Consider the following 24,113-nt stretch of genomic DNA (forward strand, 5'->3'; position numbering starts at 1 on the left):
CTCATGGTTTGTGAGTTCAAGCCCCACATTGGGCTCCGTGCTGACCGTGCAGAGTCTGCTTGGGATTCTTTCTCTCCCTCTCTCTCTGTGCACCTCCCCCCACCAAAAAATAGAGAAAATTTTTTTTTTATAGCCGTCACTAATCTCCTTGTTGATTCATTAAATTCTAAGTTCATTTATTTCCATTTATTTCCTCTAGTCGAGTAGAATTGAAAAGATTGTGTGAGATCTTCACTCGGATGTTTGCTGACCCTCACAGCAAGGTAAGTCTGGGCGTCATGCTGCTGACACCCCTCTGCATGTCCACGTGAGCTGTGTAATGCACTACTTAAGAGTGAGAGTTCCCCGTAATACAGTTTAGACCTTCAGATTTAACACCCATTTCTGCAGTAGTTTACGTTATATCTTTGAAGTTGCTTTTTGTTGTTTGTTTTTTGAGAGAGAGAGAGAATATCCGTAGCAGGGGCTCAATCTCATGAATAGTGAGATCATGACCTGAGCCAAAATCAAGGGTCAAAAGCTTAACCCACTGAGCCACCCAGGCACCCCTGTTATATCTTCTAGAAATGACTTAATGACTTCTTGGGAACTTCAAATGTCTGTAGAACTTTGGGCTAGATAAAGTATGTTTTAAGAGTTAATGGAAGAGAATCAGATGTAGTCTTACTCATTCAGATACTTTTGGGTGCCTCCTATTGCCAAACAGTAGGCTAGGTGCTAGAATAAAACCTTGTATTATAATGTAGTGCCCCTCCTATTGCCAAACAGTAGGCTAGGTGCTAGAATAAAACCTTGTATTATAATGTAGTCCCCCCCCCCTTTTTTTTAAACTTAAAGCAGTTAAGATAACCAAATATATAATTTTTTGTATCCCATGTAAAATGTGTCTATATAGGGCAGGGTAGAAAAATAGAAGCATTTATGTAATGGATTTATTGAAAAACCAGGGTAAGCTATTTCTCCAAATAGAATTTTACTGTCCCTGAGAACTTGCTGGACGGTGGCCATTTAGCAGACGTCCACACTCCCGGGATCCACACAGGGTGCTGAGCCTGAGGGGATCCCCGCTGGGGGAAACCCCCCGAATATGACCCAGGCCCCTTCTGGGAGTGGTGCGAGAGAGGGGCTCTTGACGGAAGCTTACCTGAAGTCCAGATTTGAAACAGATACCAGAAATTTGGGAGGAGTCCTAGAGGCCGTTGGATGCTTTTAGAGAAAGAAAATGGGGAGAATGAATTTACTGGGGAAGTTTAAAGGATGAATAAAGGAAAGAAACAACATATGGCTTCTGTCCTTTGAGATGTTCATGGGAGCCCAGGAGAGTGAATGTGGGGGTTCTCTTTTCTCTGCGGGGAGTTGGGGGACAGCAGTTCTCCTCGATCCTGGTCTTAAAGCATGTGTTAAAAGTCCTGTGATGATGTGAGGATCCTCACCGCAAGGCCAACATTAACAACATCCGAAAAATTCAAGAAAGGTTGAATCCTAGGCCCACAGATGTCCAAAAATCTAATTACCATGGTTTTTCTCTAAGATAGTGTTGAAAAGCAGGAAGATTTTAAGCATAGACATACGATTCATAAGAGAGCATAAGGGGTATTAGGTGGTACGGGGCATTGATGAAATTTCTATTACCTGTCACCTCTAGATTGCTGATTCAGAACCAGAATGTGAGGATAAAGAAGGAAATTTGTTTCCGTCAGAAGGCTCTTGTACAGTGAGTTTGGAGGTCTCAGTTTAGTTAATATTTGCTAGCTGCCTTTGAGCTAAGCCAGGAATCCCACAGCTGGGGCTCGCAGTGTTTTATGAGCTGCCTCACAGGAGACCCCTGGTGGTTAATAGCTGCTGTGCCAGAACTGAGCATGTGTGTAATGGCTGGACTGTCCTAGCAGAGTGCAACTCATTAGCCTAGCAGGGTACGTCTCTCTCTGAAATCCATTCCAGGATAGTCAGTCCACTGTGGGCTCTGGTCTCCCCATGGACAGCGCTAACGATTGCACAGCGGCATGAGAACTAGGTGGACTGCAGCCCATAACTTTTTATAAAGACTGTTACCACTTTTATAGTATCTTTTTAAAAAGATATTCCTTTGCAGTATCTGAATTGCAGTCATACAGTGCACAAGGTTTTTTCCTCCTTCATCCTGCAATATTACCTGTTGAATGCTAGACAATAAACAGTAATAGTATAGAATTATGATGGTTAAAATATTTTTTTTTTTAAGAGAGAGGGAGGAAGGAAGGAAGGAAGGAAGAAAAGCCTCCAGGATTAAACTAATACTTTTCAGTAAAGTTAATTTCTGTCATTACTGAATTTTGAAGGCATATTGAGGGAGGGGAGAATATCAGGGATCAGTTTGTAGTGTTTTCAGGTCTTTTGAAAAACTGCATGAAAATGGTATTAATTCACTGTGGACTAACATGGAATTTGTTCTGTTGCATGGCCTGTTTTGCGGTGGAATTCACAACAGAGAGTAAGTTCCAATCCTTTTTCCTTTGCATTTTACAATACGTTTGTCTTCTCTAATACGATGAGTCCACATTTTAGAGACTTTGGAGGACATTCTGAATTCTATATGTGAACTATTTGGTTTTCATTTCTGTCTAGGTTTTCAGTATGTTTTTGGAGACTCTGGTGGATTTTATAATCATTCATAAGGATGACTTGCAAGACTGGCTTTTTGTTCTTCTCACACAATTACTTAAGAAAATGGGGGCAGATTTACTTGGATCTGTGCAAGCAAAAGTTCAGAAGGCTCTCGATGTCACGAGGTAAGTTTTTAAGGACTAAACGATTTTCCCCCAACTTTTGAGCTGTCACTGACCCGAAATGTCATGTAAGTTCGAGGCATATCACATGGCGATTTGATATATGTGTATGTTGCTGACTGATAACCACGCGTTAGTCAACATGTCGTACACCTCACATGGTACCATTCTCTTTCATTGTGCTGGTGGTAGGAGCACTTAGGCTCTGTTATCTTAGCAGTCAAGTGTGTGTCCAGTCCTCGTAACTGGTGCTCACCATTCTGTGCCTCAAATCCCTTCTGTTCATGTTATGTATGCTCATTCCCATGAGCCTCTCCCCGTGCTCCCCACCCCATATCCCCTGACAACCACCACTCTACTCTCTTTTTACAGATTTGGGGTTTTTGTGTTTGTTTGTTTGTTTGTTCTGTGTATAATAAGCCAGATCACGCAGTATTTGACTTTCTCTGTCTGGCTTATTTCACTAATGCCCTCAGCATCCATCCATGTTGTCACTAATGGCGGCATTTTCTTCTTTTTTATGACTGAGAAATACTCCGTTGTTCTTCTTTATCCATTACCTGTTGACAGACCCTTGGGTTGTTTTGTATCTTGGCTGTTGTAAATAATGCTACAGTGACCATGAGGTCAGGGATCTCTTCAAGATGGTGGTTTCATCCCCTTTGTATACATACCCAGAAGTGAGAAATTACCGGATTATATGATGTTTCTATTTTTAATTTTTAATTAATTAATTTCTTAAAGTTTCTTTCCTTATTGTAGGGGGAAGGGGAGCCAAGAGAGAGAGAAGGAGAGAAAGAACCCCAAGCAGGCTCCCAGCTGCCAGCCCAGAGCCAAGTGTGGGGCTCGACCTCAGGAACTGTGAGAGCATGTCCTGAGCCAAAATCAAGAGTTGGATGCTTAACCGACTGAGCCACCCAGGCGCCCCTTAATTCTTAATTCTTTGAGGAACCTTTATACTGTTTTCCGCAGCGGCAGCACCAATTTACATTCCTACCCACAGTGCGCAGGGGTTCCCTTTTCTGCACATCCTCAACATTTGTCATCTCTTGTCTTTTTGATAATAGCTAGGAGGTGTGAGGTGATACCTGTCATGGTTTTGATTTGCACTTCCCTAATGGTGATGTTGAGCACCTTTTTGTGGATGTTTTGGCCTTTTGGATGTCATGTTTGGGAAAATACCTGTTCACGTGGGCTAGACACTGCTAATGTTACAAGACTCTCATATGTGGTTCTTGCCATTTTGTTACCCATGGGTTTTGTCATCTGCTTGAACAAGCACTCTCTTACCATTTCCACATTCTCCTCTTACCAGATTTGTTGCAGTGTTCGTGCCTTCCATGAGATGAGAAGTTGGCATTGTTTTTGCGAATGCTCAGGACAAACGTAAAAACAAGTATAAAACCTAGCAAATTGATTCCTCTTCTCTTTAAGACATTTTAGAGGATTTATATCCTTCTGAAGACCTCAGTATTTTTAAACAATGTTTATTTTGAGAGAGTATGCACATATGTACACACACACACATGTGTGCATATGTACATGAGTGGAGGAGGGACAGAGAGGGAGGGAGACGGAGAATCCCAAGCAGGTTCCACACTGTCAGCGCAGAGCCCTAGGCAGGGCTTAGTCTCACAAACTGTGAGATCATGACCTGAGCCGAAATCAAGAGTTGGACGTTCAACCAGCTGAGCCACCCAGGCGTCCCAAGACCTCAGTTTGTTTGTTTGTTTATAATTTACATCTAAATTAGCTAGCACGTAGTGCAGTAATGTTTTCATGAGTAAATTCCAGTGATTCGTCCTATTTGTGTAACACCCAGTGCTCATCCCAACAAGTGTCCTCCTTAATGCCCCTTACCCACTTAGGCCATTTCCTCCCCCCCCTCCCCCCCCACAGGCCCTCCAGCAACCCTCAGTTTGTTTTCTGTATTTAAGAGTCTCTTTTGTTTTGTTCCCCTCCCTCTTTTTATATTCTTTTTGCTTCCCTTTCCTTATGTTCATCTGTTTTGTTTCTTAAATTCCTCATATGAGTGAAGTCATGTGATATTTGTCCGGCTGACTTATTTCGTTTAGCATAATACCCTCTAGTTCCATCCACATAGTTGCAGATGGCAAGATATCATTCTTTTTGATTGCCAAGTAATACTCCATTGTATATATACACACCACATCTTCTGTATCCGTTTATGTGTCGATGGACGTTTGGGTTCTTTCCATACTGTGGCTATTGTCGATAGCACTGCTGTAAGTATTGGGGTGCATATGCCCCTTTGAAACAGCACACCTGTATCCCTTGGATAAATACCTAGTAGTGTAATTGCTGGGTCATAGAGTAGCTTTATTTTTAATTTTTTGAGGAACCTCCAGACTGTTTTCCAGAGCGGCTGTACCAGTTTGCATTCCCACCAGCAGTGCAAAAGGGTTCCTCTTTTTCCACGTTCTCTCCAACATCTGTTATTGCCTGAGTCGTTAGTGTTAGCCACTGTGACTGGCATGAGATGGTATCTCATTGTGGTTTTGATTTGTATTTCCCTGATGATGACTGATGTTGAGCATTTTTTCATGTGTCTGTTAGCCGTCTGGATGTCTTGTTTGGACAAATGTCTGTTCATGTCTTTTGCCCATTTCTTCACTGGATTACTTGTTTTTGGGGTGTTGAGTTTGATAAGTTCTTTATAGATTTTGGATACTAAAACCCTCTATCTGGTATGTCATTTGCAAATATCTACTCCCATTCCTTTGGTTGCCTGTTAGTTTTGCTGATTGTTTCCTTCTCTGTGCAGAAGCTTTTTATCTTGATGAGGTCCCAAGAGTTTGAGGTCTCAGTATTTTTAATACTTCATCTTCTTATAAGTCACACTAGAAATTTTGCTAGTTACGTGTGATGTAGGATTCCTGTTCGCCCGGGTACAATCCCAGTATTCACTGACTCAAAGGTTGATAATAGACAGCAGTTGTGACCTGTTACAAGGAAAGAAGGAAGAGCTGTGGAGACTCAGAGACGTGTGAAAAACTACGTGCTGTCATTTTCCAGAAACCTCCTATCTATTGCCTCTGCAGTTGTGGGTCCTCAGCATACGAGTGTTAGAAACTAAATGACCTCAGAAGACACCTGGCTGTAATGTCTCAGTTGCCATTTGGTGGAAGATGGAGGGTTATGTGTCAGATCAGTGAATTTTTAAAAGAATAAACAAATGACTCCAGATCAGCTAACTACCCTCAGTAGAGTAACTTTTACATGATTCACTTACTACACACTAGAATATTACCACATATCATAGAATTCCCAAAACAGGAGGACCCATCCTCATTGTATTAGTGAAGAAACAGACTTGACTTGACAGGCCATGTGGGAAGTGGGACCCAGGACTGCTGGTGATGACAGTAGTGCAGAAAGTGTGCCCCCTTACCGCGCACTGGTTTGTGGGGATGCGTCCTCCTCTCCTGAAGGAGAACATAGTTGGCATTTGCTCTTTTTCTTTCCTCTCTCACGCCCTCACTAATAGTAGCACCCTCCACGCTGCCATCAGCCCCCATGTGTCTGTTAGATGTCTCTGGCTGTGAAATGTGCGTTTGTTCCTCTGCGCTCTGATGCCCACTGTTTTCTTTGGTTCCTGACCCTGTAGTTCTGTATAATTGTGCTGCTGTAGAATTTTCTTGTCCAGGTAGCTCTCCCTTGTGGTTTTCAGTGAGCTCAGTGTAATATACTATATTTGCAATAAGCCTTCCAAATGCCATCCCTCCTCTCATGAGCGAGTTAGTGGAATTAGGATTGTGTCATTGGATTTGTAAAGGTTCAGCCAGGGATTGAGTAGAGGCGTGAGGCTGGTCAGGCTGGTAGTGACTGAGTGAAGCAGACAGGTGATGCCATGGGCCAGGGGGCTTCCAGAGAGAGGTGGCCATGTGGGCATGTGGGCCAGTGGTACCCAATTTCTCAAGAAAGGTCAGAAATGTGGAGTAAGGCACCACATTTGAGATTTATTTTTAAAAGACACTCTGAAAGCCAGATAAAATCTTTGTGTGTCAGACTTGGCCTAAAGGTCTCTTCCTTCCTATAGGTGAATTTGTGAATGGCAAAAAAGTTTTAGGGGTGGCAGTAATATCAGGGTCTTTATCCTAAACCTTGGTGATTAAGGAAAACTCTCTGGTTATTTTCCTGAATGCCATGTTCCTTTAAGAATCCTCTCGGGTAGATTCGGTCTAAATCTCTAGAGCATGTTCATTATTCAGTTTTCTGAGCAGCTGAGACGCCTAGCTATTTATGTGTATCTAGGATCAGTCAGTGAGTATTGGTGATGGCTGGGGGTTCTTGACGTAACAGGCCTACTTCCTTTCCTTCAGCTGTGCCCGACCGCAGGCATATTTCCAGGTTAAACATGCCCGCCTACACCTGAACGATTCTCTGTTCTCCCCTTGCTGCAGGAGAGGACAGAGGTGTTTTGTGTGTGGGTTTGTCAGCCTTCTTTCTCTAATGTACAGCTGGTATGAGCACTTAAATCCTGGATGCTGGAGTGTACCTTGCTTGCAGATGTGGGCCTCGTGGCTTCCTGGATACCAACAGGTGTGCTGTTGGGTCAAGTATGCTCTTTACTAGTAATTATAACAGTAGGAATGTTAGTAGGTAGAAGGTGCCTCGGGCGTTGTGTTTCCTTGGCATTATTTCATTAAAATTGCAAATCCATCCTGTGACTTCACAGATTTGAACCTGCTTCCATGTTCTTTCTACTATACTTCTGTAGATTGAGAAAAGTGCCTTAGAGAGGCCAAAGAAAGCAATGCTGTCACTCAGCCTCAGTCATATAGATGTTTGCATTGCCTGTTGGTGTGGAAGGTACGTCTGCATTGTCCTGCATAGACACCATTATGCACTTTTAAACTAATGCTGGAGATTGTAGCATTTTAAGGGAAGGAGCATGGACTTGGGCTAGCCAGGAGCCCTTGGGGTTACGCAGTTGTATCAAAGATGTGAAATGGCTATAAGAAATGAGATCAGGAGCAGGCAAAAAGTGGAGCCAGGAGACTGGCTCCAAGGGTCCTGGCCTCTGCATATGTGTTGTAGCTGGGTGGGAGATTCCCTTGCTGAGGCTCCCACACCCTTCATGGTGACCCTACAAACTAGAGACCAGAAGCAGTTGCCCAGTAGGACCAAGAAGGACAGGATGGTTAGCATAAGCAAGCGCAGCTGTACGCAGCCTAGTCAGGACGTAAATTAAGATTTCGGAATTGGAAATGTTTCTTGTGAAGCAGTTTCAGAAAGGTAGCTAGAAAGAAGAACACATTCTAGAAGGCAGGCAGGAATCTCTTTTATTGCTTGATCTTCATTTCTCAAATAGTATACGTAACTCAAGGTACATGTTGTGTGTGTCTTGGGACTTTTAATAAGATTTCCCATTTTCTGGGGCGCTTGGGTGGCTCAGTCGATTGAGTGTCCGACTTCAGTTAAGGTCATGATCTTGCAGTTGGTGAGTTCAAGCCCCGCATCAGGCTCTCTGGTATCAACATGGAGCCTGCGTTAGGTCCTCTGCCCCACTCTCTCTCTCTCTCTGCCTCCCTCTCTCTCTCTCTCTCTTTCAAAAATAAATAACATTTAAAACTAAATAAAAAGTAAAAAAAAAAAAGATTTCCCATTATTGAATTTTATATATAGTGTATATTATTCTAGTATTTATATAAAATGAAAAGTACAATTAACTGTGTGCAGCCTTGCTTCTGTGCTTCTGTGTCCAGTAGACTTACATTTTTGTTTCTGAAATGGTTTTACATTATTTTGCATAATATATCTTCCTTTAAAATAAGTACTTTCTTTCTTCTCTTAAACCTAGGGACTCCTTTCCATTTGATCAACAATTTAACATTTTGATGAGATTTATCGTGGATCAAACTCAGACTCCTAACCTCAAGGTTGGTGACTATTTGTCATTATAATTCAGCCTCTAGAAGTCAGATTTGCTTAAAATTTACTTTGTTTTGTACATGACTCATATTTGGCTGTTATGGATGAGTCTGCAGTGAACACTCTATACAACTGGGGCAATGTTTCCATTTTTCTTGTTTGAGTACCTAGAGAAGTCGCTGGTTCATTGGGTAGGCCGTGTTTATTTTGAACTGTTAAAAGGTTGTACCATATTATATTCATGTCAGCCCCAGTTACTCCACATCCTCACCAACATTGATGATTATTACCGTTTTTCACAATATTTAAACCAGAAAATTCTGACGTGTTGAGAGAAGGTATCTTACTGAAACGTTTTCAATATTAACATTATAACACATGAAAATTAATTGTTATATAGTTTAGAAAATCATAACCTTTCACAACAAGACTGAAATCGAGGAAGGGTATGTATTTGAATTAGGTCACGTATGTCATCTCTCCTTTAATTATTAGCTTTTCTCGGGGTTTTATGATGGCTGCAATAAATAATAACGCTCTTCTCCTAAGGCCAAAACCAGTTGAGGCATCAGTGGAGAAGTTAAGGTAGAATATCAGCATGATTGCTGAAAATGCTCCCTTGCAAGACATGGCCCAGGATGCCCAAAAGACAACGAGGTGCTTCCCCATCAGGTGGCTGAGTGGGTGACCCCATGGCCTGCCCGTGGGAGCTTGTGCCCGGCAGGCGGCCTGCTGCCTTCTCCTCAGGCACAGTGACCTAACACTGAAGAGGACTGAGCTGCCCGCCAGTCTTCCTGTTCCCAGACCTACCTCACGGCCACATCATGCCTTTTTCCCTGATGGGTGTGGCTCTGTGTGAAAACATGAATCCAGGAGGAAGGAGGTGTCCCCTCAGTTGTCTTTCCTTTTCTCTGATCAGAATTCTGATCAAACATTCGTAAGATGTACTTAATGCATATAATTATTGGATCTTTCAGGTCAAAGTTGCAATCCTGAAGTACATTGAGTCCCTCGCTAGGCAGATGGATCCAACAGACTTTGTAAACTCTAGCGAGACGAGGCTTGCTGTTTCTAGAATTATAACCTGGACGACAGAACCAAAGAGTTCAGACGTGAGAAAGGTATGTCTGAGAGCTCAAGTGCAGCTTTAAACACACCATTGTCAGGCATATGCTAGGAAAAGAAATGTACTTGGAAACTTGCAAACCATCCCACACACCTATGTGGGATCCTTTATTACTCCCAAAGTTTGCTCTTGCCCCTTATCTTCCCTCTCCAGTTCCACCTAGTCCCAGTCTTCAAACTCAAGATGAAAGTCAGAAATCGTGTACAGTGGGTTTATGGTTTTCTTAAGCATCTATTTTATTCTTTTTAAATGCAAAATCACTCATAGTTTTAGTGCCTCTTTAGGCCATTGGTTTTCCACATATCAGTTTTGTGACATGGACTTTGAGAACAGAATTGAAAATCTAAGGCTGCCTGGCCATAAGGTGCTTCGTAGGAAAAGGTGGCTGAAATTTGCTAAGATACGAATTCCTGAATTTAAAAAGAGCAAACAGTTTCAGATTATATACCACACTTGGAACACACTCTCTTTGACTTGGGGAACGAAATGGGGTGGTGGAATTCAGGTTTGGAAACACCCTGATATCAAGGTGTTGTTTTGTATTTTTATCAGCTGAAGAGTATTGGCTGCTTTCTTCAGAAATGACACGTTGAGGACCATATAACATAGGAAAGAGCACAGAGTACTATTCTTTTTCTAGATGGTGCTCTGCATCAGGACCATTACAGGTTAATTATTACATGGGACACACTCTGTCCGTCCCTGACAGGCTGTGAGCACACAGCAGGTGTAAGCCGCTGCTGTGTTCGTCTCTCTTACCCTCTACTTGTCGATGTCCTGCTTGAGTGTTACACGTGGCCATTATTCTTTGACTTTACGTATAAACTAAGTAGCTCTTGTGAAGTACTCTTAAAAGCCAGCTTTCTCAGTTCTGTGCTCAGACTGCAGGTAATTGATTTGGGTTATTTGTGTGTAATCATGAGCCTTGCATTTTTTCTTCTGTGCCATGCTCCTTCCATACTGGGCCTACCAGTTGAGTCGTCTGGCCTTGAGCAGAGTTGATACTGTGGACCACGTGGGTCCAGGCGGGAAGAAAGGAAAGGATGAATCCAAGCAGTAGTTAGAGGGAGTGATAAATTTCCAAATGCAAATGAACACTTAAATCCTCTTGCACTGAGATTCAAAGACAAGAACAGAAGAATTCTCTAAAAAGTTTCTTTAGAAAGGTTACGGGTCATTTAAGTCCTGTGTCCATTGTATACGAATAGACTGAGTTACCCAGGGTCAAGGAACAAGGGCAAATCCTATTAAAAAGCACTCATTCAAAATTATTTACAAAAGATACATTTCACTGGCAACCTTTAATTTAGCCATGAAACCCATTTGGGATTAGGGTGGTACATACAGTAGGGGGTGGTTGAATGACTTGCTTAGGGCATACGTCACAGATACTTCTGTTGTACTTTTTTTAAAGTCACAAACATGTTTCTGTTATAATTTTTCAAATCACGAGAGTGGCGAAAATACAAAAGCCTCTTAAGGGCGGCTTTCTATCTTTAGTCATAACATGTAAATGTGTGTGTGTCTATATGTGTGCCTTTTGTAACCGATTGTCACTTAAGTATTCCTTCCTGTGGGACTGAGACATATTGTAGACTTACATAGTACCATAATTAGGGCCTGTCAAGGAGCAATTCATTGTCATTGTGATGTCCACTTTCTCTGAACACGCATATTAAAAACTTGTACTACAATTTATTTTCCTAACTTCTCTAAGGAGGATGTTATAGGAACTTTCTTCCTTGAGTTATTTGGCCTTGGGCTCCCAAACACTCAACTTATTTTAATCCTAGCTGAGGTCAGATATGGTTAAGATAGTAAATGTATTGCCAGAGACCATGTAGCCCGTTTACTGTTTGATCTTCAACACTTAATTTCAGTCATCTTGGGTCATGCAGTGCCGCTTCACAAAGCCTGGCCTCCACTGGTGTCCACTCGTGTCGCCTGCCCTCACGGCTTCCCCTTCCCCATCTTCAGGACACTTGGAAAGCTGTTTTTTTATAGCAGTAGGTCTCAGTCCTGGCTGCAGTTAAAATCCACCTCAGTTCCTGGGCCCTACTCCAGGTAACTTGACCTAACTGGTATGGTGTCAAGTGTGGACATTGTTCTGGGTCTCATTGGGATTCCCTCCACCATTGGCTGTTTTTAATGCACAGAGTTGAGACCCAGTGTTTTAGACCATTACCCTGGAACTGAACCTCAAGACATACAAACTGCCACACAGTGTTGACCTGATTGCCATAGATTCTGTGGGTCCGAGCCCACGCCTTCAGTATCTTCAGGACTGGGGCTTGACGCTGTTCCAGGGACTTTGCAGCCTCCCTATTTTCTCTCGCCCTGAGTCCCAGCACCCAGCACTGTGTCTACAGGAACAAAGTAAACAGTTAATAAATATTTTGAATGAATTAATGAATGATAAATGTCCAGAGAAAAATGGTATCATTTTAAGTAGCATTTCGAAGCCATTATTTTTAAAACCATAATGTTGGAGGTGCCCCGTTTTAACTTCTGTGTTAGTTTTCTGTTGCATCATGAATCACCACAAATTTCGTAGCTTGGAAGTACAGGAATTTATGATGTCATAATTCTGTGACTAAGGAATTGGGCACATGGTCTTTGGGTCCTTTGCTCAAGGTGTTACAGACTGAAGGCAAGGTGTCGTCTGTGTCTTTGGTCTCATCTGAGGCCCAGTCTCTTCTGAACTCACTGGTTCTTGGCCAAATTCCATTCGTTACAGGAGGGCCAAGGGGCCCATTTTCTGGCTGTCAGCAGGGGGCGCTCTCAGCTTGAAGGGGATGCCTGCCACTCCCCGCCACATAGCCCTCTCCCCAGCTTGGCAGTTTGTTTCATCAAAACAGCAGGAGAATATGTGGGGAAAAAAATTTCCCCAAACTTCCCAAATGTGATGAAAACCCTCAATCTGCCCATCTAAGAAGGTCCACAAACTCCCAGTAGGATAAGGAGAGACCCACAGGTAGACACGTCACACATCACAACCAGACAGTCGAGATGCAGACCCGAACAGAGAGTCTGGGAAGAGGGAGGCCCCACTGCGTCCCCCAGAGACCCTCCGTGTGACCTACCGCCGACGTCTCCTCAGAGACCATGGAGGACCGAGGCAGTGGGATGGCATTCAGTGTGCTGACAGAAAAACCCATCAACCAAATCTTCTCTGTTCAGCAGAACTGTTCCTCCAAAATGAAGGAGGAATTATACACAGCCAGGGCCTCCAACCTTGTTTAAGGGCTTAGGTCACCCGACCCAGGATACTCTCCCTTCTGATGCACTAAAGGTCACCTTTAATCTAACTGAATTGTGGTGAGATTCAGTTTAGCAGATGCATCTCTACATTCTGGGTCCCCTCTGGGATTTTGTAGTTCTCATGTTTATTTATTTATTTTGAGAGAGAGAGTGTGCGAGTAGTGGGAGGGACCCAGAGAGAGGGAGAGAGAATCCCAAGCAGACTCTGCGCTGTCACCACAGAGCCCGATGCAGGGATCAGTCACATGAACTGTGAGATCCTGACCTGAGCTGAAATCAGAGTTGGACACTTCACCCACTGAGCCACCCAGGCACCTCTAGATTATTTTAAATGTCTGTGGCTCAAGGGGTGCCTGGGTGGCTCAGTCAGTTAAACGTCTTGCTTCAGCTCAGGTCATGATCTCCTAATTCATGGGTTTGAGCCCCTCATCGGGCTCTTTGCTGACAGCTCAAAGCCTGGAACCTGCTTCAGATTCTATGTCTCCCACTCTCTCTCTCTGCCCTTCCCCTGCTCGCACTCGCTCTCGCTCTCTCAAAAATAAATAAATGTTTAAAAAAATTTTTTTAAATGTCTGTGGCTCAAGATTGCTTGGCTTTCAGTTGTACACATCCAACATAATTGTTTGATTAAAATAGGTGTGTTAAAGCATGGTATTTGGATCTGTGTCCTTTTGCCCCGTAAGTACTTACTCACAGACTGTACGTTACTGCAGAGTAATCCTTCATGGACACCTAGTCACGTTTATTTAAGTGCTCTGTTCTGATGTGCCATCGAAGGGACACTTCTATAATAAATACAGGTGCTATTGTAAGTGATGCAGACCGCCTTGCATAAGAATTTGGAGCATAATTGAAAGCTTGTCTAAATGAATGGAGCACTTGAATAAATTAAAATACTTAAAAATTGTGATGTAGTATATATCACTTTGCTCCAGGATCTAAACTTGTCATTATCATCTTAAGGCTGTAAAATAGTAAAACGGGAACTATTTTTATCTGGGTAAATTAATGCACCCTGTTTCTTTTAAATAAACTTGACGTTTTGCCGCATCTTTCATTCACAGTTACTAAAAGTTTTATCAGGTGCTGGGGAAACCTTGGTGATTTAAAAAGTACTATGTGATCACAAACCAAGTTTTCCTGCTTTAATTTCCGAAGAGTAGGGCAAGATTATATTCTAAATGACAGGAGAACCCTTGAGTCTGAAATTCGTGCAGTAAAAACCTTTATACTGGCCCCACACTGGAGAACATTAATTTCCTGCAAACGACACTTTGGGGAGTTTGCAGGCAGTATAGTTCATTCTGTAAGGTCCTCTTTGGGAAGACAAAGCTAATAGAACTCTGGATTTGTTGACTTTGGCATTTTTAATACTTATTTTGTTACCCTTTTTATCTTCATGTTTTGGGTGTCTCTTGTTGGAAAGAGAGGGGTGTGTAAATATTGACGATGTTTTGAAGAGGAGGGCAGAGCACGGCCAGAGCCAGAGCACAGCCGGTCCGCCTGGAGGGGGCTGGCCAGGCCCGGGCGCGTGGGGCCGGCAGGGAACTCCCCGCCCAGACCTTCGCTGGCCCCGTGTGTTCCCAGAGTCACCTTGGTCTTGTTATAGTTGTGCTGGCCAAACTCTTCCTCTCTGAAGGAGCCGTGTTTTGTGTTAACCTGACGCATTAATAAGGAAGTGGATTCTAGAGTCCCGTCATCCTCTGACTTCTGCCCCTGACTTGCCCCTGCCACCAGGTGCAGGCACGAGCTGGCAGCTCCGCCTCGGGGTTCTCGTTTGTTGTCCGTAAAGTGGGAATAAATGCCCCAGCCTCAGGCTTCACTGCAAGGCCTAATTGCAGCATAGAAACACATAGGTGGATACTACTTCATTCGCTGTTGCAGCCGCCGCAGCGCTGTGGAGGGTGGTTTTGGCTTTGCTCTGCTGTTTGTGAAGCAAATGGAAATCTCTGGTTTTTTTCCAGCATTGGGAAGATTCCCCCCCTCCCCCCCTCAACCAAAGGGAATATAAATGCAGTAGAATTTTTAATGCTGTGTTTATATTCCAGGATTCAGAATCCCCATGGGTTTGTTTATCGTACGTGATTTGCTTACATTAGCGCCTGCCTGCTTTGTCAGAGGAGATCGCAGGCTTAGCCCCCAAACCTTGTCTTGGAAAATGCGGTAAATGAAGGCGCGGCGAGGAAACCTGGAAAGCACAACCTGCTGTTGCCTGGAGCAGGAGGGGGATGGAAATGGCCTTCAGAAATTGAGATTCCCAACTGAAAATGTTACATCTGCTTCTAGAGAGGCAGTGTGGCCTGGCCACAAAACTCAGGATCCTCCCGTCACACGGGTATCCCTGGCTCTTTCAAGGAATGACTTGACTTTTTTGATCCCCTTTTGAGATCACGAACGCTACTACTGCCAGCAAGGAGGGTGGTTAGTAAGCACCTAGCTCATGGTGGAGGTTTGAAACTGGAAGGTCCTGTCTTCGCCGTTAGGTTACATATGCCCAGGTGATTTGTGAAGGAAGCCACATACCTTCACAGCTTACTGATAACCCTGTTTAAGCACTTGCTTCTTCTCATTAAATCCTCCCGCCTTTCCTGTTTGTCAGTCCTCGCTTCAGCGTAGTCGAGTAGGTGAGGATTTCCCCACTAGGTCAGCTTCCGCCTGCTCTGGGCCTGCAGAAGGAAACTTGGAAGAAAATTGTAAACAGGTAGATTTTCAACTATGTACTAATTTGAAAAAAGACACTTCACTGTTTGCATTTTAGATTATTAATACTGATCGCCCTTGTCAACACCCTGAAAAGATTTTGAAGAAACCTAAAATTAATATACTACTACGTTGAACGTGTGTGTGTGTGTGTAAATGTTTGTGTTTTGAGATGTTTTATGACTAACTCCCTGCCCAAAACAAAGAGTGATGTTGAGCGCAGACCTATACCATATGACACATACTAAAGACGAAATGTCTGAAAGTTTTGAAAAAGTAACCTTTCTTGGGTGATTTTCCAAAACAATTTTAATGACAATCTGGGAGCAGTAATTGTTTACTAAATTAGAAACCCTCTTTTCCTCCCAAAGTTTGAGTTTTCCCCAGTTAATACCAGCACTGAACCATTTGTCAAAAGCTTTACTGATCTCCTGTCTCAAAGAATTTTCCTGCCTTCAGGGCAGTGGGATAGCCCCCGGAGTTGTTTTCATAGAGTGGCCGTAAGATCTGAACGACCTTTTGTTGCCCCCACCTACCAATTTCTACTGTGTGTGGGAATCAATTCCTTTTAAGTTGCCATTTGATCTTTAAAATAAATGACCGTAGAGTTATCCGTTAAGACAAGTCAGCAGCAACCTTGAGTTTTTGGTTGGCTGCTCACTGGCCCTGCCTCTTAGGAAAGGCAGGAGTTCAATGATGGGACAAGACGAGTGGTATGCTCCACTTTGTGATCCATTATTGAACATGAGCTGTGCCCCAGGCCTTTTAAAATGAGTCTCTTCAACTCATCCCTGTGTTTGGAATTATTCCTTTAAAGAGAGCATATCGATGATAATGATAAATATAACCCAGTTTTCTTCCTTGTTTGGATTCTAGTATTCTGACTTCCCACTAACACAGAGGGTTGTAGATACAATATTTTAGGACCATAAGAGTCTCATTCGTTTTAAAGCTGTGATATAAAATATTTTTAAAATAACATATTTAAATCCTATTTTCTATCCATTTCTGGAGCTTGGACCTCCGTAGACAGGATTTTACTTTGAAAACAGCTTTAATTCAAAGGGTGACTTTTGAAAACTGTATGAAATAATTTACATTTCATATTTTGGAAATTGTAAAAATAAGTTACATTCATTTCTATGTATAAATCACCACACATATACCATCTGTCCAATGAGTTGTACTTTCAAAATTCCCCATCTCTCTTCTGGATTTCTTACCAAAATTCACCGTTAGGGGCATTGAGAGAGAAGTGTCTGTAGTGGGCCCGAAGTTGAAGTGTGCTGTGGTGGCTTCCCCCGTGGCAGAGAGTCACTAACAACACGTGGCCACGGACGAGCACCATGTCTAGGCCTGTGGCCTTGCGGCCCTTCTGTTCCTGAAAGATCCCACTGATTATTATAATTTACTTTATGAAAAAACTCAAGTTCGATTATAATATTAGCTATCCTGTCATTCTGGGGAGAAACAGGGTTTAAGTAAAGGCAGTGGCACATTTCACATAAAAGTACTGATACGTTTTATAATTTTGAAATGCCATTGTCATTCTTTAAAAAATAAGTCCCTAAACTTTCTTACTAAATTGGCAACGTTTTCTTTTTTCTCTCCCTCCTAAAAACTCAGGTCTGTTTCTTTCTTTTTCTTTGAAGTGCATTTTTCCCCCCTGCATGCGTTTTTTTTTTTCCCCCTAACATCTAATAAAAAGGCTTTTTTTTTAAATGCACAGGTTACTTTACTTTGCATGATTTTTGGAACTTACTCTTATATAAACATAGAGGTGATGTTAATGTATATGACATTGGTGGTGAAAAAGAGTCCTTCAGGTAATTGTTAAGTATATTTCAATAAATGAAATCTACAGTGCATACTGCAGTCGGTAACTGTGTATTTTGCTGGAGTAAGGAAGGCACACAGGCCCCTTGGGATTTAATCTGGATGGAAAGACAGTACTGATGACTATAGTTGGAGGTCAAGGGAAGAAAGTGGGATACTTCTGCCCAGTGCTGTGCTTCATAATGCTTTTGATAGGTCTAAAAAGTAGTTTTTGATTCTGTAAAAAATACATTCTGATATTTTTAAATTCATAGTTTTTTTGGGGGGGGGGGTCTTTGAATTTTTTTTTCCTTCTCCAGACACAAATAGTAGTTTTGTCTTAACTGGACCCAAGCTTAATTTTAACATTGTGAAAGCATTGAAATATTTTGTGGTGTTTATTTCCAAAGCATTTCTCAAGCAGATATATATTTTTTTTAATGTTTATTTACTTTTGAGAGAGAGAGTGCAAGTGGGGCAGGGACAGAGGGGGACAGGATCCAAAGCGGGCTTTGCACTGACAGCACAGAACATGATGTGGAGGCTCAAACTCGCGAACTGTGAGATCATGGTCTGAGCCAAAGTTGGACGGATGCTCGGCTGACTAAGCCACCCAGGTGCCCCAGCAAATATGTTTTTTGTAACCCCTGTATCACGGGGAAAAATATTCAGAAAAATTACTGCAATCCTAGCAATTACAGTCTTTGGAAAATTCAACATAATCCTTTTATTTTTTTTTTTTAATGTTTTTTATTTATTTCTAGGGGAGAGAGAGAGAGACAGCGTGAGCAGGGGAGGGCCAGAGAGAGAGGGAGTCACAGACTGAAACAGGCTCCAGGCTCTGAGCTGGCAGTCAGCACAGAGCCCGCCGCGGGGCTCGAACCCACAAACCGCGAGATCATGACCTTAGCGAAAGTCGGACACTTAACCGACTAAGCCACCCAGGCGCCCCACAACATAATCCTTTTAGTCAGAGGATGTTCCTGATCCGTTTTTCTTTCCTTGGACTCTGAGAAATTTGTAAGAGATGCCATCATTTACCAAAGTGTTCTCTTGGCATAGTTGTTCTGAATTGGAACCCTCGGAACTAATTCCTCAGGCATCGTTTTTGGGTTTTTTGATTTTTTTAATGTTTTTATTTACTTCTGAGAGAGAGAGCGTGAGCAGGGGAGGGTCAGAGAGAGAGGGGGAGACACAGAATCTGAAGCAGGCTCCAGGCTCTGAGCTGGCAGTCAGCACAGAGCCCGCCCGACGCAGGGCTCGAACCCATGAACCGTGAGATCATGTCCTGAGCCGAAGTCAGATGCTCAACCAACTGAGCCACCCAAGCGCCCCCTCAGGCATTGTTTTGTAAGCCCGCTGTGCCTGCTGCTCCTTAGCACCGCAGAGAGCACATGACTCCCGGAGGAACCCAGGCTCATTGGGCTGCTGCTGCTGCTGCTTTGTCTGGCTGCTTCCCCACCTTGCTGCCGGGCTGCTCACTGCAGCGCAGTGCCCCGGTTAGTGGGGAAGAGGACAACACCTGCCTGAACACACAGCTTGTACCACATAAGCCTGGGTCGCTCCCCAAGGACTGGCCTTTCTCACGTCACAGGTGTAACAGGAGTTTTTCGGGTGTATTTAAGCTCTTCCTCCAGATTTTCTCAGTCGCTCCAGGTGGAGCTTGAGGGAGAGAGGTTGTTCAGGCCAGCCCCATGGCCGCCCCTGGAGGGCCGCGTTCCCTCCAGGGTGCGCTGGGAGCCCCGTCCAGGCTGACTTGGTGGAGTGAGCCACCTTCCACCTTTCCACCTTCTCCCATTGTTTTGTTCACGTATTTAGCAGCCTTGTTTCTGGTGATAGGCAGCCTGGGCAGCGGCATTTAATATGAATGCGCTGTGGGAATCCACGGCCAGGGCGTGAAGATGCAGCTGGGGTGTGTTTTCCAGATGAAGTCAGGCTGTTTACAACGGATGATCTTAGTTTCTCCAGATGCCTGTCGGTTTGTGTTTTGTGTGACAAAGGCATCCTCTTGTTACTGCTTTACACACATGAAAACGTGTTCGTAAGACGACTTTAAAGGATGTTTTGACCAAAATGCTTTGCTGCCCGTTACGTAAATGAATCACGTCTTCTTTTTCCAGGCAGCGCAAATTGTGCTGATCTCTCTGTTTGAATTGAACACTCCTGAATTTACCATGTTACTTGGTGCCTTGCCAAAAACCTTCCAGGATGGTGCCACCAAACTCCTGCACAACCACCTCAAGAACTCGAGTAACACCGGTGTGGTGAGTGCCGTGGCCGTGGCTGGGCCTCTGTGCTGACCCTGCCTGACCTCTGCGAGCCCTGATCTGGACTCACTCTCATAGAATGGCCAGCTTTCTGGTTCTCTTTCAGTAAATTGGGGGCGACTGGAGGACGGGGGCCATGTCTGGGCCTGCAGTCTTCCCAATGAAAGAGTGAACCTAGTGTTTAAATGTAGCCTTTTACTTAAGTGAGATTGTTCAGTCCGTTAAATTGTCACGTGGTCACTTAGTCCTTTATTCATCAAACTGCTTAGTTTTTTCATACTACAAAATGGAAAGCCTCAGTTGTGTGTGTTACTCTGACACAGCTGACATCAGTCAGTTCAACTCGAGGAACCCCTGTGTGACAGCTGTCCATTTTGGGTGTATATGCACTTAAAATTGGTCTTGTCTTTCTTTAAAAAAAAAAAAAAAAGTCACCCTGACTGTGCACATATTTATCTGGTCTTCCTCTGCTTTCGCTCCAGGGCTCTCCGAGCAACACGATTGGCCGGACTCCCTCCCGACACACCAGCAGCCGGACCAGCCCCCTGACCTCCCCCACCAACTGTTCCCACGGGGGCCTGTCTCCCAGGTAATGCCATTTCCACAGAAGTGAGGAACCGCCCGTGTCTGTCCTGCCTGTTCCCAGGTGTTTAGACCAAGCTTAATACCAGAGCCTGGAAGGGTACCCGCGGAGTGTGGGGTCTGGTGCTCTGTAGAATCTTGGGCAAAGCGGTCGAGTTCTTGGCAACGTGGCCAGTCTGTGCTAAATGTTCATGGAGGTTCGTCCAGCTCTCAGCTAAAGTCACACTTAGTACTGTTCCACACAGAATGATTTAGAAATTCATGGCCATTCTGTAAGTGGTGGGAGCATCTTATGGTATTTGTCATCTAAATAAATCCCTGTAGTCCACACATAGCCTGGGGTAGTTTTCCAAGCCAACTGTTGTTCAGAGCATAGTTGCTGTAATTAGGGGCTCACGCTGGAGCCAACTGCTGCTCCAGAGAGGTATTCAGAACCTGAGAACTAAAATTAGATCATCGTTTTCAGACTGTTGTCGGGACCATGTGAACATCAGTTTTACAGAGTCTGGGTCAGTGGCTTTAAACAAGAAAAATGCTCTGTCCCAGCATGTGTAGACTTCTCCATCTGGCAGGAGCCTCTAGAAGTCTCTGCATGGTGACAGGAGTGGCCCCAGAGTGCCTGGATACGTGAGGATCGTACGTGCTGTTTGTGTACAGGAAGGCCATCTCCTTGGGGTCTGTGAGCACAAGGATCAGGGGGCTGTGTCCTAAGGGTTGCCAACACCAGGATAAGACGCCATCCTCCCTTTAAGGGTCACCTTTTTAGTGGGAAGATATCAAAATGCAAGTGCCTTTTTACATTTAGCTTGTAGATGATCAAGAATCTCCCATCTTCCATCATTACCAATGAAGTTCTCTTGGGTTTCCCACGTTGTCCTGTATTTGGAACATATCAAATTTGTATTTTTCTCCTGGTGACACAAGTATTTTGTGTACGTACAGTATCCTGCCGTTCGTACTGCCTGCTCCGACTCCCCTCAGTCCCCCTTCCCATACCGTATACTGAGGTAGCACGAAGAGTGATATCATGGCCCCAGGTTTGGTCTGTGCCATCATGACGTCAGCAGGCTGGTATAATCAGACAATTGGGATCAGAAACGACTTTCTGCGGGTGTCACTGAAGCTCAGCTTTTTTTTTTTCTTCTTTTTTTCCCCGTGTTAACATCTGTACCTAAAGTATGTGGCTCGTCTTAATGACCAGGGTCTAGTGTTCACAGCAAAACCAGAGTTCTGTTTCTTGGGGCCGGGGAGTGGGGAGGATTTTATGGAAGACTTGTAGTCTCTCTGTAAATTGTTTCTTTTGTCTACAAGTAATACTTCACCATTAATTGGGAAATCTGCTCTTCCATAATACACAGTTCATTCTCCTTTTATTTCATTATTAGGGTGATGCATCCCTTAGGTAATATGCAAAAGGTAAAACGCAAACTAAGTATTTTATTATTGTATGTGCTACTAGTCTAAGTAAAAGATTGGAGGCGGCTGCTAGCATAATCCACCAGAGCTAAGCATTGGCTGGGTATTAATCTTCATGGATCCCCAAATCATTAAAAATTTAATTTATTTTTCCAATTCACCATTTACTTTTAGTTGGTCTGGTCTTAATTTTTACTGTCAGGATTGCAGGTCAGTGGAAGAGATTTATTTTCAATATTAATATCATTTTCAAGATTAAGGCCAGTTGTGGCATAAATACTTTCTCGTCAACAAATTCTTTAGGGAATTTTTTAGTTGTGTCGTTTCTTTGTTTTTTTTAAAAGAATGTGCCCTCCATCAGTGCATACCTAGCCAGATGGCCTTAGCCAACTTGAACTCACAACTAAAACTGTCCAGAAGTAGGAAAAAAGGCTTCCTATCATTATATCACTGGAAACACTCAAATAGGCCTCATATTGTCACCAGGAAAATTAAAAAAGAAATGAACTCTTGCATCAAATAGGAGAATGGACGAAGTTACCCCCTTCTGAAGGAAGCGATAGACAAGTTCTACCATACATAGTCCCAGATTTTTCTGAGCAGTGCTCTTGATGGGTTTATTTTCTGTGACCTACCATTCTTTTGAATCATCGTAACCATAAAATGTTAGCTTTTTTATTCTTACGGGGAAAAGTTATCACCAATTGTCTTTAATCTGATTATTTTGCATCAAAACAAACTAGTATTTTTTTTTAGTCCAAAAATTCTAATGCTCAGATCATGGTGTGTTAATAAGCAGATATTCTAAAATGATGAAAAAATATAATTTGGTGATTTAAAGAAAGTTGCTAGGGAAGAAGTTGTTTTTATCAACGCAGTAGTATTAAGAAGCTGTAGCTAATGCTAAACCTTTGTGAAATGTTCCATTACTTGTTTTTTGTGTGAGAGAAGAATTACTCCTTCCTAGCTGGGTAGGAAAGACTGCTGGGTATTTGAAGAGATTTGTATCATTAAACACATCTGTATATATTAGCTCATTTTACCCAGTGTGATTTGTGTTCAGTGAGAAACAGAGTTGCAAGGGGCTTCAGAAGTCACATGACATCCATTCCTTTTGAGATGAGGAAGCGGATGGCATTCCTTGCCCTGGTCTGCAGAACATTCTGGACAAACATGGCATAGAGCAGAGCGACACTAAATACCTCCCTTCTGTTACCCCCAGCCAGCAAGGGTAATTTTAGGTGGATTTTACAGCCATTGCATCAGAAGATCAACCGTTTACATAGAAGCAAAGTGGGGATGAACTGGGAAGCCCAGCCTTCCGTAAGCTGGGGTGGGGAATGCTGCATCTGTCTGCTTTCTGCTCCACCTGTTAGCAGAACTCTAGCAGAGATGGTCGCCTGGATTTCTCTTGTACCTGCACCCCAGTTCAGTGTGTGGCTTAGAGAAGGTCTGTGGCGGCCTCTCCTCTCTACACTTACTTGCCTTCCCAGGTGAGGCCACAGCCGTCTTTGGTGGGGACTAGCTCTTAGGACCGTGATGAATGCCAGCCGCAGGCAGTGCTGCCCCCCCACCAGGGACGTGGTCTCTGAGGCCACGACTCTATCCTGCCCTCAGGTCACATTGTGCCAGGTCAGCTCAGGCCTCTCCCGGTGTCTGTGGCTCTTCTGGTTCACAGCAGCTGTTAGAACCATCCATCAGGGCCTCTACAGGCCCAGGCCGCTGAGTGACATTCACAAAGTGAAGAGGGCTGCCTGTGTTCTCAGACGCATTTTAATTCTCCTAGTAGGTGATAGGAGCTGGGGACTTGTAGCCCTCGAGTGGTGCTGTTACTCTGTCAGAAGGAAATTGCTTGTGGCGGCCTCCGAACCCCCGTCTGATTGGATCGCGGCCTCGGAGCACATCGACCCCCGCTCAAGTGCTCTGGTCAGAACGGCACGTTCTCGGAGTCTTCTTGCCATAGTCTCTGGGTTCCCGTTTGAGTTGAGGCCCGAGATTCCTTGTCTGGCTCTTTGTAAAACAATTGGTTGCATTACCCGAAACAGAATAGTTGTGTGTAAGTGCTCATAATGTCCTTCCCGGTGCAGACACACACCCCTGGTCTTACCCTTGGACTCTCATGTGATTTAAAAACATGACGCATGGTCACGAGGGGAAGGAATAAAGCAGCCTTATCAAGGGCCAAATTGTAAAACAAATTGTGTTCGTTTTCCTCTGTGGTAAAGCGTTAAATTTCGCCTCAGTTAACCCTGGCAGAGCCTGGTCAAGGAAGGAGCAGACCGGAAG

The 24,113-nt window shown here is 43.7% G+C and overlaps 1 protein-coding gene across 20 annotated transcripts in view; it reads left to right on the forward strand.

Moving 5' to 3' along the window:
* CLASP1 (cytoplasmic linker associated protein 1) overlaps positions 1 to 24,113 on the forward strand; it is a 269,221-nt gene that overhangs the window by 210,501 nt on the left and 34,607 nt on the right. For 19 of the 20 annotated variants that reach the window (XM_077755273.1, XM_077755272.1, XM_077755274.1 and 16 more), the window contains 6 exons: positions 200 to 263; positions 2,605 to 2,768; positions 8,590 to 8,668; positions 9,638 to 9,781; positions 19,683 to 19,826; positions 20,312 to 20,418. In XM_077755273.1, coding sequence (XP_077611399.1) covers positions 200 to 263; positions 2,605 to 2,768; positions 8,590 to 8,668; positions 9,638 to 9,781; positions 19,683 to 19,826; positions 20,312 to 20,418 — 702 coding nt within the window. Of the gene's footprint in view, positions 1 to 199; positions 264 to 1,645; positions 1,715 to 2,467; positions 2,471 to 2,604; positions 2,769 to 8,589; positions 8,669 to 9,637; positions 9,782 to 19,682; positions 19,827 to 20,311; positions 20,419 to 24,113 lie in introns of all 20 variants that reach the window. The other variant, XM_077755291.1, reaches the window with a different exon arrangement.

This window comes from Crocuta crocuta, unplaced genomic scaffold, assembly GCF_008692635.1.
Source record: "Crocuta crocuta isolate KB4526 unplaced genomic scaffold, BGI_CrCroc_1.0 scaffold548, whole genome shotgun sequence".
NCBI classification, from domain to species: domain Eukaryota; kingdom Metazoa; phylum Chordata; class Mammalia; order Carnivora; family Hyaenidae; genus Crocuta; species Crocuta crocuta.